Raw genomic sequence first — 16448 nt, 5'->3', positions numbered from 1 at the left:
TCAAAGCCAGAAGGACAACCAGCATATCTTCTACCACCAGTTCCAAAGTCAAAAGGGACAAGATTTGAAAGGTCAGTGGGCAATATAATTCTGTCCCCCCTCTCAATCTGATGGCCGGGAAGTAGCTGATACCCAGTGCATTGCTGATACTTTTGGTGAAAGCTTTTGCCAGGTATCTAGCACTTCTGCTTCTTCCTCAACCTTTTTAGCCATCAAGACTTGGGCAGAGTGATCACCTTTTTCCTTTTGAGCTGACTGTCTCTATCACTGTAATTGTCCCTTTACACTGGTGGAACAACTAAAATTGGCCCTTCATTGGTCTGGCAGTACATCAGTCAGACCTGATGATGTACACTACGAAATGCTGCACCATCTATCTCCTGCTTCTCTTGCTATTCTTCTGATTGGTTTTAATTGGATCTAGCAGGAGAATATTTTTCCTGATGCCTGGTGCTAGGCTATTGTCTTACCTTTCTTTAAGCATGGGAAGGATACCAGTTGCTTTGATGAGCTGTCTCTGTAAGACCTTAGAGAGGATGGTTAATGCTCGTCTTGTTTGGTTCCTCAAATCAAAAAACCTCCTCTCGCCCACCTAGTGTGTGTTCCGACGACCGCTCTCCATCTGATTTGACTTGAAATGTCAATCAGAGAAGTCTTTCTCAAATGACACCATCTTGTATCAATATTTTTTGACATTGAGAAAGTAGGGCATTTGGCGAGACCTCCATATATATGGGTTACATGGTCATTTGCCCATTTTTATTAAAAATATTTTTATGGACAGGCGATCCCAAGTTCGTGTTGGTTTAACACTTTCCCATTCTTTTTTACAGGAAGTTGGAGTCCCTCAGGACTGTGTTTTGAGTGTCACACTTTTCAATATAAAGATTAATGCCATCACTGAACAACTCCCTCTTATTGTTGCAAACGGGCTCTATGTTGATGACTTTCACATCTCAGGTCAGTCGTCAAACATGAGGTATAATGAGTGGCACTCTCTAGAAAAGTTTGCATGAATTTTTGTCGCCACCAGAGCATTCACCCTTAACCCCAACTCCATTTCGGTGAAGTTGTGCTTTCTGTGGTCCTGGATGCAAAGTTTTTGGGGCTTATCTTTGACTGTAAGCTGACCTTTATACCACACATCAAGCACCTATGGGTCAAATGTACAAGAGCACTGAACATCCTCTGTGTCCTATCTTCCACCACTTGGGGAGTGGATCGATGTTTTATGCTAAAGGTATAACATGCTCTTGTTCGACTATGGATCACTGGTCTGTGGCTCTGCCAGGACCTTAGCCTTAAAGATGCTGGACCCCGTTCATCATCAGGGACTTTGGCTCTGCACTGGGGTTTTCCGCATTTCCCCAGTTCAGAGCTTATACATAGAGTCTCATGAACCTTCTTTGCACCTCCAGCGTTTGTAACTGCTTTTACTATATGCTTCGAAACTTCATTCCTTACCAAAGCATTCCACTTGGGGTTGTGTTTTTCTTCCTCAGTGGGCCATACTTTTTCAGAACAGACTATCTGTTATTGCTCCTTTTTGGTCATCGTATCCAGGCACAGTTGGATGAATTGGGTCTGTCATTAGATAACATTGCTGTATCCATTGGTCAGCAGATCCTACCATGGCTTATTACAGTACCCAAATGTGACCTGTCTTTAAGTCATCTGATAAAAGCAGACACTCCTGATTGGAAATACTTTCTGTTATTTGGTGAACATCTTTTAGACCATCCTTCCATTCCTACTTATACAGATGGTTCAAAATCAGGTGACTCTGTGGGCTCTGCCATGGTTTGTTGTGGTTTAGTAGTTGCGTGCAGACTCTCCTCTACAGTTCCTGTGTTTACTGCTGAACTGTATGCCATTTCTCTTGCTCTGGATCATATAGAAACTAAACACTACTCAAACTGCACTATTTATTCTGACTCGCTTAGTTCTCTACTGGCCCTGGAGTCACTTCACATTAGTTCTCACCCTATTCTCGTTGATATTCAAAACCGACTGGCATATTTCTCTTTAACATCTACTTCTATCCAGTTTTTCTGTATACCAGGTGTAACATTGGTATTCACAGGAACGAGCTCGCTGACACCACAACTAAATCTGTCTGCTCTGGCACTATCACTGCTGTGCCTGTTCCATATGTGGACTATGGTCCTGTATTAAAGGCTCAGTTTCTTGCCAATTGGCTTTACTATAAAAAACACACATACAGACACAGTCACCCATTGCACTGTCTTTGATGATCACAATGTGGACTCTCCAATGCATTTTCACCCTCGTTCATCAAGTGGAGTCATTCTTCATTTCCTATCCACTATGGTGGTTGACCATGGAAGCACCCTCCTGAATGGGTTCCATAAAAAGTTGATTGCAGCCATTCACTTTAGAGTAAGATGGTGGTGTTCTTCTGGTGTAGTTGTAATGTGGTCTCTATAGGAGTTGATCTGTCCCCTCACTGGTGGACATGGCCTCATGAAACTATTTACACAATCACAGGAGTTAATACATTATCTTACTGGATGACATGGTCTCCTTAGATTAGTTACATATTTATTAATATCCACAACCATCATTGTAGAAGATGATGTGCCCTCCTTATACCATTTTCAATACTGTGGAGATGATTTGTCACCTAACTGGATGTTGTTGCCTGTCACACATTCCATACCAACTGAAGTTGATCTCTTGCAAATTCATTTCACTCCTTTTGATTGGGAGCCCTCATTTTATCTTTGCATGAATGTCAGTTCTTGGCATTGAGGTGTTGGATTTGAGTGAACCAATCAACATAAGACATTGCACAAGTTGTGTCCATCATCTCAGTGTTGAATGGCCAGTCCTGGATTGCTGTTATTCTTTGTGTAATACCTTGTAACTGGAGTAGGTCTTAATTACTGATTACTAGGATGGAGGTGAAGATGGTATGCTCCTCATCCTATCCTTGTGTGAGATGTTGGTACCCCATAGAGGAGATTTTGGATTTGGTTGACTTGCAACAGCCATTCTACATCTTGTGATCTCCACCCTTGTGTTTTATGAATTATGCACATGGTTGAGTAGTATATCTGGTTCATAAGTGGTGTATAAGGCAGCCCCATATGTCCTGTGAGCATGCTGTACTACTATTAGTTGGTAACTGGTGCATGAGACATTGGAATATACTAATTCCAACAAGGAAGGAATGCAAGGCTTATTTCATGAGAAAAGTTTGTATATACAGAGCAGCACTGAACAAGAACAGCTAGTATTCTGAGGGGAGGAAGTACCTTGCAGTATAGCAAAATTATTGCCTTAAATATATAAATTTTAGGGTACTGGTAAGAGCCTGGTCTTACTGAGTACAGTGGAACTCTACAAATGACACAAAAAGGGATGCATAAACAAGTCTTATGAATTGAATTTTCAGCTTTTCACCCATATATTTAGCCTACTTGGCATACTAGCATTTTTAGTAGTTTTCCAGTTTTGTTTCATAGGCTTTTATAAAATTTCTGTCTTGCTTCCTCTTTTATTTTAACCAATTTTTAACAAGTTTTTTTTTCAAAACTTTCTGAAAAATGTGTAATCCCTTGAAATTCTTTATTGCTTTTTTGAGTAATCTGATACATAGCTAATTGCTTTCAAATGATTCAAATATGATGGTGAAATAGGGATCTAAATATAGTTATTTTATTCAAGAAACTCAACAAAAAAATTAAAACTGAAAGAAAATTTATAGATAAAAGTTAGTTAATAGAAGCTATGAGTGCATTATCTTAGAGCCAAAGCTATTATGTAACATATAATTTGAGTTGAAGAAAAAATTAAGGCTTGAAAACAAGTTCAAGATTTCCCAAAAAGTGGTAACAATCCTTTTCGTGAATTTAATATTTCCTGTTTTAAAATGGGAAGATTGCAGTGATCATATATCTGTTACTGTCATGTTTAGTTGACTATACAATCACTGGATAATGGGTTTGAATCACAGAACATGTTCACCCTTTCAGCTGAGGGCATTCTAAGGTGATGGTCAATCTCGCTATTTGTTGGTAAAAGAGTAATCCAAGACCTAATGGTGGGTGATATTGACTAGGTGCCTTTCTTTTAGTCCATCACTTATGAACTAGGGAAAGCTAGCACAGATAAATTTTTAAGTCGCTTTGCATGAAATTCAACAAACAAATATAAGATCATCTAATCTAATTATTGGTTCATTACTTTGTTGTTAATATTATTATTACTAAATACTAATTACTGATTAGTTTGTATCCTATTAGGGCTTACACAGAGAAAATCTGCATATTTCATGAAAATAAATGAACATGTGTACAGTTGTAGGAGGTCTTTATGTAGTGTACACAGTTTTCTTTTTTATAGTTAACAGCATATACTCAGTACTTGGTGAATCTAACTAAACTTACCTGATGTCATGTGATAGAGATCGAAACCAAACCTGTAGCAACAAAATAACATAAGAGACAAGAGATAGAGAATTATCTGTTCATCTAGGGGGACATCTTAACAATTGTAGGAAATTATTAAGAAAGTTTCAGTCTATTGGATTTTAATATGTTTGTTTATTTCTAGGGTGAAAAGCAAGTTAATATTGCCACACTGAAAGAACAAGTAGTGGAACTAGAAGGTAAAATAGTAGGATCACCAGATCATTTAGTTAAAGAAGTAGAAGAACTACAACTGAAGCTAGAAGAACTGAGAGCAAGAAAAAAGGAATTGGAAGACCAAAAGAAGTCTATGATGACGTGTTTTGAAACCCACAAAATGATGGTTGAAAGAGTTGATAGTGCCCTAGAATTTCTGAATGAGTTTTTGGGCAAAATAAGGGAATACAAGTAAGAAGCAATTTCTTTGAAATTTATAGTCAACTTAACAGGTTAAAAGAGCAATAAAACAATAAAATTTAATTGTAGCTGTATATTGTTACAAGCTTAAAGTTACTTAGGATAAATGAACATAGTTTCACATCACAATTTGAAGTCATTCTAGAAAGAAAAATTAATAATTTATACTTTTTTTCTTTTTTTTTTTGGTGGTTACTGGGTTGGTCAAATTGACTGATCCCATTTTGAGTTAGGGTAGAGAAAACAACAAAATTAAAATTTTTGTTGAAAAAAAATTGTTGAAATGTATTTAGGAGGCTTTAGGTATTGCACAAGGAAATTTGATATTTTTTAATGAGAAAAAGTATTATTAATCTTAACATTAAAATTACCTTGCACATTGACTGTTCAAAACAATTACTCATTACATTAATGGACAAACTTTTATTTTACTTGATTAAAAATATCTCACAAAAATAGTTATTTACATGTGAAAGACTGACAAATTTTGGAAGATATACACACTATGTTGAAAGTTAGACATACATAAATCTCTACAGTTTTTAAACAAATACAAAGAGGTCACATGGTTTGTCAAGTTGACTGAGCCCTTATAGAAAGAGTTAACAAGTTGTGAAAGAGGAGATGTGATGGGTGATAATTTGTTAGACAGATCCAAAGAATATTATATTACAAATTAGCTCAAACAATATTTGTGCTGTGATTAGCTGTTGACAAAAATGACATCAGTGCCTGGCCACTTGGCACACATTTGGTGCAATGATGAACAGATGTGCTTTGCACATCGTGGTAAATGGTTTAATTTTTGAATAATAAAACAGTACAATGTTTGAACAACAGAAACATTGATGCATAATATTATGTAACCTCAGTTTTAACAGTCATTATGCTGATCAGAAGATCCAAGCAAATCATGTACACAAGGAGATCTTAAAGATGGAAAGACAAGTTGATGGTCATAAACGAGTATTTATGTTTAAAGAATGGTATGTTATGATAAAGGTTGCTAAAGTTATTGCAAAAGAATCATGCATCCATCAATTTCACGTACCTCATATAATAAAAATTTCAACCATTTATTTTTGAGACATTGTACCCAATGTATTGTTTTGATTTACATATTTATAAATACATAATGTAATTGAAATTTAACTAACTGAATGATGTAGGCTCTCTGCAGTGTTCAGGGTTTTAATATTTCTTCTTTCTTATTGAATATGTCTAGGCTTTTAAAGCAGTTATTTCTTGGTTATTTTAATTCATCTTCCTTCTCTGTATTTCAATGGTAACTTCATATTCCATTTCTAAATTGTTCTGATTTTAATTTGAACAACTTTCATTACATGTCTCAATGTCAGCTCCATTTTGAGAACTGAAAACAGTTGATATCATATAGAAAGTTTTTGTTGTTTTTGCATTCTGGCTATACATCTACTCTGCAACACTTTATTATCATTTGCATTTCTTGTACTCATTGCACGTGGCTTTACTCTTGGTTTGCAGTTGTAACCAGATAGGTCAGCTGTTAAGTCTTTCTCAAAATCGTTGCTAAAGTGGTCCAAATCCACACATGATCAACTCAATTAAAGGATCAAATTTGTCTGCTCTTTTGTATCTATCAACTTAATTTTTATCTTTCATGGGAAATCTATGAAAACTAATATTACTGTTTTTATCACAATTAGAATAAACAACTTTTAACAAATTGATATGTACTACTTTATTATTACTTTCAAAATGTTTTAACCAGCACTGGATTTAATGAATGTTTACTGTTAACTCTGCATTTTAAAAGGTTGTAAAAAAGTAGGTTTGATCTTTAAAATATAATGTTATATTTTACTTGCTTAAATACATATACCCAATATTTTGCAAGTCATATTTTTGTTTAGGATATGCATTTCTGCTGAAATATTCCAAATGGCTTACCATGATTTTCTTTAGTTATATAAATACATATCAGCATAATGATATTGACCTGTCATGATCTTTACTTGAAATCATCAGTCAATAATTGTTTTATTTTACCATCTCCTTTTTGCCTTTAGTTATACTAAAATTTGATTAATTAGCACTATCTTATAGTATATTTAACTAGCATTAGGCTTATATCTAAATCTTAAAACTCATAAGCCTATTTGTAACATAATTATAAAGTGCATTGGCCGATTTTAGAATTGATTATAATATTTATATGAGCAATAATTAAGTAAGTTGAGGATTGGATCACACTAGTAAATTTATTACAGAATACTAAATTGCAGAAAGAACTGTATCAACATGAGTTTATAGATGATGATAAAGAACACACCTAACTAATTTCAGCATAAACTTTGCCTGGAATATGATTTCTGTTTACTGTTTTTTATTTTAACAAAACTCCACAGCTTCTCATCTATGAATAACTGGAATATTATGCTGTAATTTCTGTGCATACTGATGTTTTATGGGTTTAAGCAAATTATTTGCCATTTGGCTGAAATGAATCAGTGTGTTTTCACTGTGCTGCAAGAAATTACCAATTGCAAAGTTTTGCTTAATGTTATGTATGCCTGACAATGGCTTTCATAACAGGGCACCAGTTGTGTGATTTGTTATTGAGCTTTTTAAGGCAACAGTTTAAATGTTCCATACCACATAATGCACTATTGGCCAATCACTGCAAAAAATGCATGCTAGGGATAAAATAGTGTGTGTGTATGTGCTTAAAATGTGATAATAGTACTCTGAACTTTGCATATGAATGACAAAGTTCATTATAGATAGAAATTGTATTCTCATGAGGAAGACTAAGCTGAAACATTGAGCAAATAAAACAACTTGTAAGATTTTTTGGAGTGCAGAACCATTTATTTATAATTCAATAGTGCTGTGACAGTTTCCATGCTCATTTTTAACTTATTACTATTTCATCATACTGCAGACTATTTCCATTTTTAATACTCATAATTATGGTTTTCATTTCCTTATTTCCTGTTTGAAATAAAAACATAATATTTACATTAAATGTTTCCAATGGTTCATTGTCATTTCATAAGCCTTTCTGCCTTTTAAAATCATTACTAAATGTACTTGCTGAATTTCTTAAAACTTTGCTTCCTCTTACACCATTTACACAGGATAATAGTGCTATTTTATGACCCTATGGGTAGGGCATTCAATTCTCAATTTACAAGTCCTAGGATCAAAACCCAGCTTTAAACATGCTCATCCTTTTAGCCATGTTTATAATGTGACGATCAATCCCATTGTTTGTTCTTATTTTTTTATCAGCAAGCCTATTTAATTATTTTTATATCAAATTCAAATTTTGGAAACTCAGTTTTACAATATTTTATATATCTTTTGAACTTGTTCCTTATAATTTTCAAACCTATCTGCATTATTATTTAAAGGAATATTTTTTACATTGGCTGTTACATAATAAGTTAAGTAGAAATAAAATTAAACATTGTAAAACCACTAAGGTCTCAAAGTTATTTGTGTTGCAGAAGAGAAATTTGGCTTTGAAACATAAATGTCTATGACCCATTGGTGGGACATATGGCAGCCATCATGTTAAATCTCTAGCTTGTATCATCTTTTTATTTTGTTAATTATCCATAATTTCTTAAATTTGTACTGTGAATATGCAATATATTAAATGGATATTTTATTTCTTTAATATTTTGTATACATTATTAATATCTGTACATATAAATATGTTTCTACCTGATTGATGTTACTTAAATTTTGTTTGATAATTAGCTTTTCATAAACTGTTTCCCTATCATTAGTATTTTGATTTTTCTTCTATTTCTTTAGTGCTGTGAACTAATGGTCTATAATTGAAGTGTTAATAATTGCTACATATAAATGTTTTCACTAATTTGTGTTAGAAGTATATGATATAAATTTGAAATGGATAGGTTTAACTCTTTATGTACTTCATTTGTATATATGTTAAAACTAAATACAGCCATTAAATCTATACACTCATTAACATAATTTGTTTCATCTTCCAAATCAGTGGTTTATATCACCATTGTAGGTTAAACTTTTAAATGTATTATTCATTAATACAGTTTTTAGTTCATGTAAAAACTTGAAGTTGTGGATTATATAAATAGATATACGTTTATCGCTCTTCTAAGTGTATTATGAAAATTTTTTAAAGTTTTTGATATTTTCAGTTTTTTTAACTCTTATGTAAGTTTTAACACACTATTAACCCACAGACATGTACTGTTTACAGTTATAAAACAACTTATATCCATCTAACTGAAATCTGTTTACTTCTTTAACTATATCTCAGTCAATTGTATATTTAGAAACAGCTGGTATGAGGTAGAGAAGGTCTCAAAGTCATATGTGTTGCACAAGAGAAATTTGGCCTTGAAACATAAATGTCTATGACCCATTGGTGAGACACATGGTAGTCATCATGTTAAATCTCTAGCTTATATCATCTTTTTATTTTGTTAATTATCCATGATTTATTAAATTTGTGCTGTGAATGTGTAATATATTATGCATTTTTAAATATATAATTTTCTCTACGAGTGGATTTTCTCGTCATCACGGATTATTATATTTCAGTCAGCATTAGTTTATATCAGTGAATTTCTTGTAAAGGCTCTACCCACCCTTTTAACACTGGGGGCATTATAATGAGACAGTCATTCTACTATTCACTGGTAAAGAGAAGCTCAAGAGTTAGTGGTGGCTGGTGTTAATTGGCTACTTTTCCATTAATCTATAACTTAAAATTAGGGACAGCTAGAATAGATAGCCCTGAAGTAGCTTTACACTAACTTCAACAAACGTATAGGTTGTTTTAATATAAATGTTATATCTGTATTTCAGTAAATTTTACCTCATTTGAATTTTAAAATTATGTTAGTGATCCTTATATTGTAATTTTCATTTACTATCAGCCATTTGTCTCATACTTTATTAATTGTTCTCATGCAAGTCTGTACTTAACTTTCACTAATCCTTATGTGAGTTTTATTATCAGTTTTTTATACAATGTCATGTGTATTTTTTTCTGTGTTCTTCTAGTTACTGATGGGCACTTATTGTTTAAATTTAGTTTGAAATAACCAAAGAAATATTTTCAATAATCTGATAATATACAGTAATTTTGTCATGGTTTGTGTAGGTTACTTGTAAATTGTGAAATACTTAATTTATCTGGTGGTGAAATGTGCAAAATTATACTAGTTTTTGTTTTATACATTTAATTAACTTTTGTTCTCAAAATATTTTTGTGCAAATTCAGTGTTTATTGTATGCATAAATGTGTGTGTGTGTGTGTATATATTTGTGGTATATGTGTTATTAAACTGTTAAAGCTGTCTTTCAGCATCTTGGAAATCTGGATTCAAAGAATGATTTTTTTTTTAAGACAAAAAATAGAAATTCTTGATGCTGAAAGAGTAAAACGCCAAGATGCAGAAAAAAAGTATGAAGAATTACATAAGAAGGTTGAACAGCTCCACCTTAATCTTCAAGTGAGGAAAGATCAGGTTGCCAAACAAAGCATGCAGCATCAAAAACAGATGCACTCTCTGCAGGACTTAATTCAAGAAACATACAGGTTAATGGAAAACTAAATTTACTATTGTAGCATTAAAACCTCTACAAGTGATCTTGCTACTGGATATCTGTATTTGACCCATTATTCCATGCTCTGGGGCATGGAGAGTTTTTCATCCATTTTTTTTTTAATTATTATTATTATTAAGACCCATGGTAATGAAAACCAACTTCTCTAGGCCTTGCACCAAATTTTGTATATTGTGTCCTAGAAAACTGAATGGTAGAAATAAAGTACTTTACTCTGCTATTCATGTTTGTTTTTTGTTTTATTTTCAGATTTGAAATCTGTGAATTATGAAAAATGATACAGCTGTATTTTGCACTAATGGTTTTAGAGACTTCAGCATTTCTATGTTCTCCAGAATCAATACCTTACTTTCTTGTAATCTAATTCCATTTTGACCTCTCAGAGTATTTGTCCTTCTCATTACTCTTCTTTCTTCACTTCCAGCATTGTTCTTCACTTCCAATTAACAAGATTTACTTTATTCAAGCATGAATCCAATGATAAGCAGTATTTACAAAGAAGACCACAAACAAACTAGTCTCCTTTCTTTCTGTGTTTATGTTCCTGGCAAGGAATTTTACACATTTTACCTATGAGTATATTTTTTCAATCAGTAGGAGAAGCTTTATAAATCTACCAGCTTTTAATATTCTTCACAGTATAACATTACAATGTAGATATGAGGCATTTAAGATGTGCTCTGATTTAAATACTTCAAATAATAACCCAGTTCTATTACTGTTGCATCTCCAGTTGAATTTAATGAAAGTTTAAACAAAAATCTGAAATACTTGATTGTTTTCTATCAAGGTTATTTTATATGGGAAAGAATGCTTCTATTTTTTTGTAATAATATATGATGAAAACTAAAAGAAAAATTAGGATAATTGATTAAAGAAATCATTATTATGATTAGCAAAATATCACAAATTTGTTTTAACAGTTTCTTGCTTTCGGTGGTTCACAAGTTGTAGAGCACACTGTTAAAAGCCAAGGAATGAACTCTATTTAGGTGTTTCTGTATACTTTTTATTTTGGCTTTATTTTTCATTTACATTCTTTCAGATGAATTAAACCCCTCAGACCCAGTCAATCCTTAATTATGGCTTTTATTGATAGGAGTTCATGTGAGTCAACTGATAAATATATTCCTAAATACCAGAGAGTTTCTTCTGAGTGCCCCGAATTTGGCAATTATTATTTACAAATGGCCCTGAAAAAACTACAGTATGATCTAGGGCATACTGTTTATGAGTGTACAAGATGCCCTGGTGTATAATAGTGCTTTGGAGCATGGTGTAACAGGTCATTTATTTTGTAATAACAGTGTTGAGAAGTATTATTATTATTATTTTATATATAGCTAACTCATTTATTTTATAAGTTTGGTGTTGGTTATACACTGGAATGGTAAAAAAATTAAGAACAATTACTTAAAAACAAATTCAAATTGAAGAAACTTTAAAGATATTAATCCAATCAGTGCAATAGATTGGGTATTGCTTCATATAATGAGTAAATGAACAAGTAAATAATTCAATCAACGTAAAAAATTGCATATTGCTTCATATAATGAATAAATAAATAAGTAAAACTAACTGTTACTGTATTAGTTTCAGATTAATTTTACATTGTTACCAACAGATATATTATTAAATATTTTCAAGAATTATGATTAATGGAAAATAAAACAATTAATTATATAGGTTTTCTTATTTTGGGTAGAAGATGAAAAGTGTTGAAGTTTAAATTATTGAACTAAAGAGGAGATGTAGTTATGATATAGTGAAAATTTCACACATTCAATTTGTAACAACAACATTCACAAGATGTAGTGCATTGTGAATATTACTTGCAACAATGACTGAAATCTTCCATGGAAGTACAGAATTATTTATTTCTATTAAGGAAATGTTATGAGCTATTCTGAGATTATATGATATCACATATTCTTTTTGCGTTATTAAACTTTCTTACTTTTATAGCTCTTTACTTAAACTTTGAACCATTACATTCAAATTCTAATATTATAGTTGGTGCTGTAATTGTAGCCCAAATTATTTATGTTAAGTCTTCTAACTAATTATGTAATATTACTAGTTAATTTTTTCCCAAAATTTTTGTGAAACCTATTAATCTAAAGAGAATGGTTTAGTGAACTGAGAGACTTAAGCTTAAATTGAATATTTTATAGTCTTTATCTCCTCATTTCTAATGTAATAATATGGAGAAAGATTACTAATGTTATAAAAATATCACATTTTAATACAAAATATGTTTCATTTAAAACTTTATCACACTTTTTTGTGCATTATTTTATTCCCAAAGTTGTTGTAAACATTTTAGAACTATTGTGAAACTTCATGGTTACAGTAAAATTACAATCTAGTACAAAGTACATTTATAGAGAATGATTCAAGCTTAACAAAACTGTGAAGGAAGAGAAAAATTATGTACAATAAAACAAACTAAATACATAACTTAGAAAATATTTTAAGTGAAACATAAATGTCTTAAAACTCTAATTACTTAGTCTGCATTTTTCTAAATTCATGGAATATTTTATTTAAATATTTCATAAATCCTTCTTGTATTTAACTCTGCCACTACTACATATTGACTTTCTCTAGTCTGAGCCTATTGCACTGGACCATGAGTCAGAGGGTCTAAGGTTTGAGTGGCAATATGTTTAATATACTTCATGCTCTCAGAGGTGAGAGTGTTATTACTGTGATAGTCAGTAGTCCTCCTGTTTGAGAAAGAGTGCCTGCATAGATGGCTGATGCTGCTGTCTAATTGCTCATCCCCAGATCAGCAGTTCTAAATTATGTATGGCTATGCTTGTATTTTAAAGGGTGTGTGAACTGTATATTTAGTCCATGTGTTGCATAAAAGTCCCTTTAGATTAAAACCACCAATACCAGCATGTTGGATTTTTAAGTGCAGATTATTTTTCACTTAGCGATATGTTTCTGGTGGCAGATGAAGAAAACATTCATTAGATTTATGATTCCAGCAGTCAACTTATTACTCCAGATTTCTATGGAATCTAATTATATCCAGTCTTAGGTAAAAATAACTGTTTAGTCATCTTATTTTTTAAAAGTACATGTGGAAGATAGTGATGGTATAATATGTTGCGATAGACTTGTAAAGGAATTAAAACTAATTCTTTTTAAACTGTATATTCCAAAGCATATAATTTTTGTTTTTAATGTTTTATTTAATTGTTTAGGGAACTTGAGAATTTGAAACTCAAGAGTAGATCAGGATATAAACCAAATGCACCATTTGGAGATATGAAAGAGAAACTGTTGAGCCAACTCAGAAATATTGAAGAAGTCAAATCAGAATTTTCTAAAAGAGTTATGAAGGAACAAGAATCTCTTCTTGAAAAGGTAACTTTTAAACCCATACTGTTGTATTAAACTTTCCCTATACTTCATTTCCTTATAAAAATGTACTTTAGATGTACTTGATATACAGAATTCCTGTTATTCTTGATCACAACAGTCTGTTGACTTGAGAACCAGAAGTGAGTGTAGTATTTTTAAAGTGTTATCCACATAAGTATTATTAAATGCTTTCATGAATATTAATTAATAGAAAATAAAATACAATATATACATCTTTCACAATATATACATCTTTTACATCTTAGTAAATTTTCTGATTCTTTGTAGAAAGTAAAAGGTCTTGTTAAAGAGTGAGGTTTCTGAACTAGAGTGAGGAAACTGTTATGGGTGTTTTCCAATAATCTAGAGTTTCAGGTTTCTACAAGTTTTCATTATAACTGTAGTGTTTTATATTCAAAAATCTCTAAAATATTCATGTTATTTTTTTAAACCATTCCATACATATCCTGATTTTTTTTATTTTTCCTAACATTTACTTACACAATCATGTATGCATGATGATAATCCAATCCTTAATGTTCTAACATGTGGAGCAGATGCTAATTAGTCAAATCATCACAAATGTATTGCATATTTTTTGATGCTACAATTTTGAAGCAAGTACTGTCCTTGTAATCAGCAATTTAAGCAAAAGCCATGAGAGGCAGGAACTTGCAGATTTAGCAGTTTTATTGTATCTGCCTTTTTATTAAGTATGGTTTTATGGAAAGAAAACAATATTGTGAATCATAAACATTTTTCAGCTGCTATTCTCTATTACGTTCATGGCACACCCTACATTGATATCATTGTTTATTTACTATACATTTAAAATGTTTGCAGGTGAAAATATTATAGGTGTATTGATTGTAATTTTGCTCATTTGAAAATGAATTAATTCAAGTATTTAATGATCTGGGCAATCATTCAATTAAACTTTTAACAGAATGATAAGTTTATACAATATAGGTTTAATTAGATTAGTGTACTCTACATGATAGTTGTGAGGTCACATTAATGGTAAAGTACCTTGAAGCTATACTTCTGTTTCAGATTTTGTGAATTTTGTGAATAATAATTGCAGGATACAATTACTGTTGTAGAAATAAATTTGAAGTATTTAATTTATGTGATAAGATTATGTTTTCTTGTTACATACAATTTCAAAGGATTGAATTGAATTAGATATAAAATAAAACTTCAGTATATAACTGCTGTATTGCAAAAACCTTCATTCACACATTTATGACTTGTTTCCATTGTTATCTCCTTAAAATGTGGATGGAACTCCCCCCTCCTCTTCCCAGTTTGTGTGTTTTTCTGCAAGATGTTTCAAAGAGCTGAAGGGATTTGGATGAAAGCTGGTTTATCTTTCGATTGTGGCCCAACTTGAAAGTCTTTAGCTTTTGGAGGGTCAAGATCACATAAAAAAAAAAAATGTATTGTTAACATAGGGACCAATTTTTCACACAGTACTTGCTCTATATCTTAGTCAAAAATGATGGAGATTTGATGAATCTTGTTGGACATAAACAGAATATTATTCTTCATTGTCTTTACTAAAAATGTCTGTGCCCCTTGATGGTGGCATACATATGGACAAAGAGCAAACAATGATCAACACTGTTTAGCAGAGGTATCCTCTACACTAAGGCCCTTCTAGCTTAATGTTTTTTTGTTTGTTTTTTATAATTATAGAAGATAATAATTATAAATGATTTTTTATATATATATATATACACACACACATACACGTGCACACAACATTTGATTTTTGTTAAATGAGATGAAGAGTTATGTGAATATAAATTAATACAATCAACATTTTAGTAGTAAAATTGCTTTATTCTAATCAACTTACACCCAGTTTGATTTATGGAATTTCCAGCTTGATAAGTACAAAACAACTGCAATGAAGGAAATTTTAGTCCAGCAGAAAGAGTTAGAAAAGATCTTGGAAGATTTGAAAGATTCGTCTCAAGTAAGCAATACATCTCGGACATCATAAAGAGAACAGCTCGTATTTCTTTATATTTGCATTTTAAAGTGATTGTGAATGTTGAATTTTAAATACTTAAGTGTAAAAAAAATATTTTATAATAAAGTTTTCTACTTTTTAGTTTCCACGAAATTTATCTATTTGTAAGTATATAAGAACTTTGGGATATTTGTATCTTTAAAGACAGTTTCATGGGACTTTTAAAGTGTAATGGTATTTATAGTAGTAAGGCAAAAGAAAGTAAGAACTAAATATTAAAATGTTAAGTACTGGTTTAGAGAAAATATATTCAAGCATATTGCTTGCATTGGTTTCACCAGCAGGTTTCTTTACCACCATATTGTTATTTTCTGAGAGTTCAGAAGTCCTCTTGCACACATTTGAAAAGAACATTGACGTACTATTCACATCTGTATGTAAAGTCTTCAATTAAAGGAATTTACTTCAATAAAATCAGTTACATTGAGATTTATATTTCTTATCCATGGGCAAATTTCTTAAACAGTTGCATAAGAGAAGTTTGTACTTTTTATTGATGGACATATCTCTAAACATATCTTATAGGGGTATGGCGATACAGTGATACAATATGATTTAAGTATCTTCATGAAATT

General features: G+C 31.6%; 1 protein-coding gene across 5 annotated transcripts in view; it reads left to right on the top strand.

Annotated features, from left to right (window-relative positions):
* Positions 1-15966, top strand: part of LOC143232752 (uncharacterized) — a 32719-nt gene extending 16753 nt beyond the window's left edge. For all 5 annotated transcript variants that reach the window (XM_076468559.1, XM_076468558.1, XM_076468561.1 and 2 more), the window contains 4 exons: positions 4579-4841; positions 10240-10431; positions 13676-13838; positions 15724-15966. In XM_076468559.1, the coding sequence (XP_076324674.1) occupies positions 4579-4841; positions 10240-10431; positions 13676-13838; positions 15724-15843 (738 nt within the window). In that variant the 3' untranslated portion in view covers positions 15844-15966. The remainder of the gene's footprint in view (positions 1-4578; positions 4842-10239; positions 10432-13675; positions 13839-15723) is intronic.
* The last annotated feature ends 482 nt before the right edge of the window (positions 15967-16448 follow it).

Source organism: Tachypleus tridentatus, chromosome 11, assembly GCF_004210375.1.
Source record: "Tachypleus tridentatus isolate NWPU-2018 chromosome 11, ASM421037v1, whole genome shotgun sequence".
NCBI classification, from domain to species: domain Eukaryota; kingdom Metazoa; phylum Arthropoda; class Merostomata; order Xiphosura; family Limulidae; genus Tachypleus; species Tachypleus tridentatus.
The sequence above is the reverse complement of the archived record's forward strand: the minus strand, read 5'-3'. Positions and strand labels throughout refer to the sequence as shown.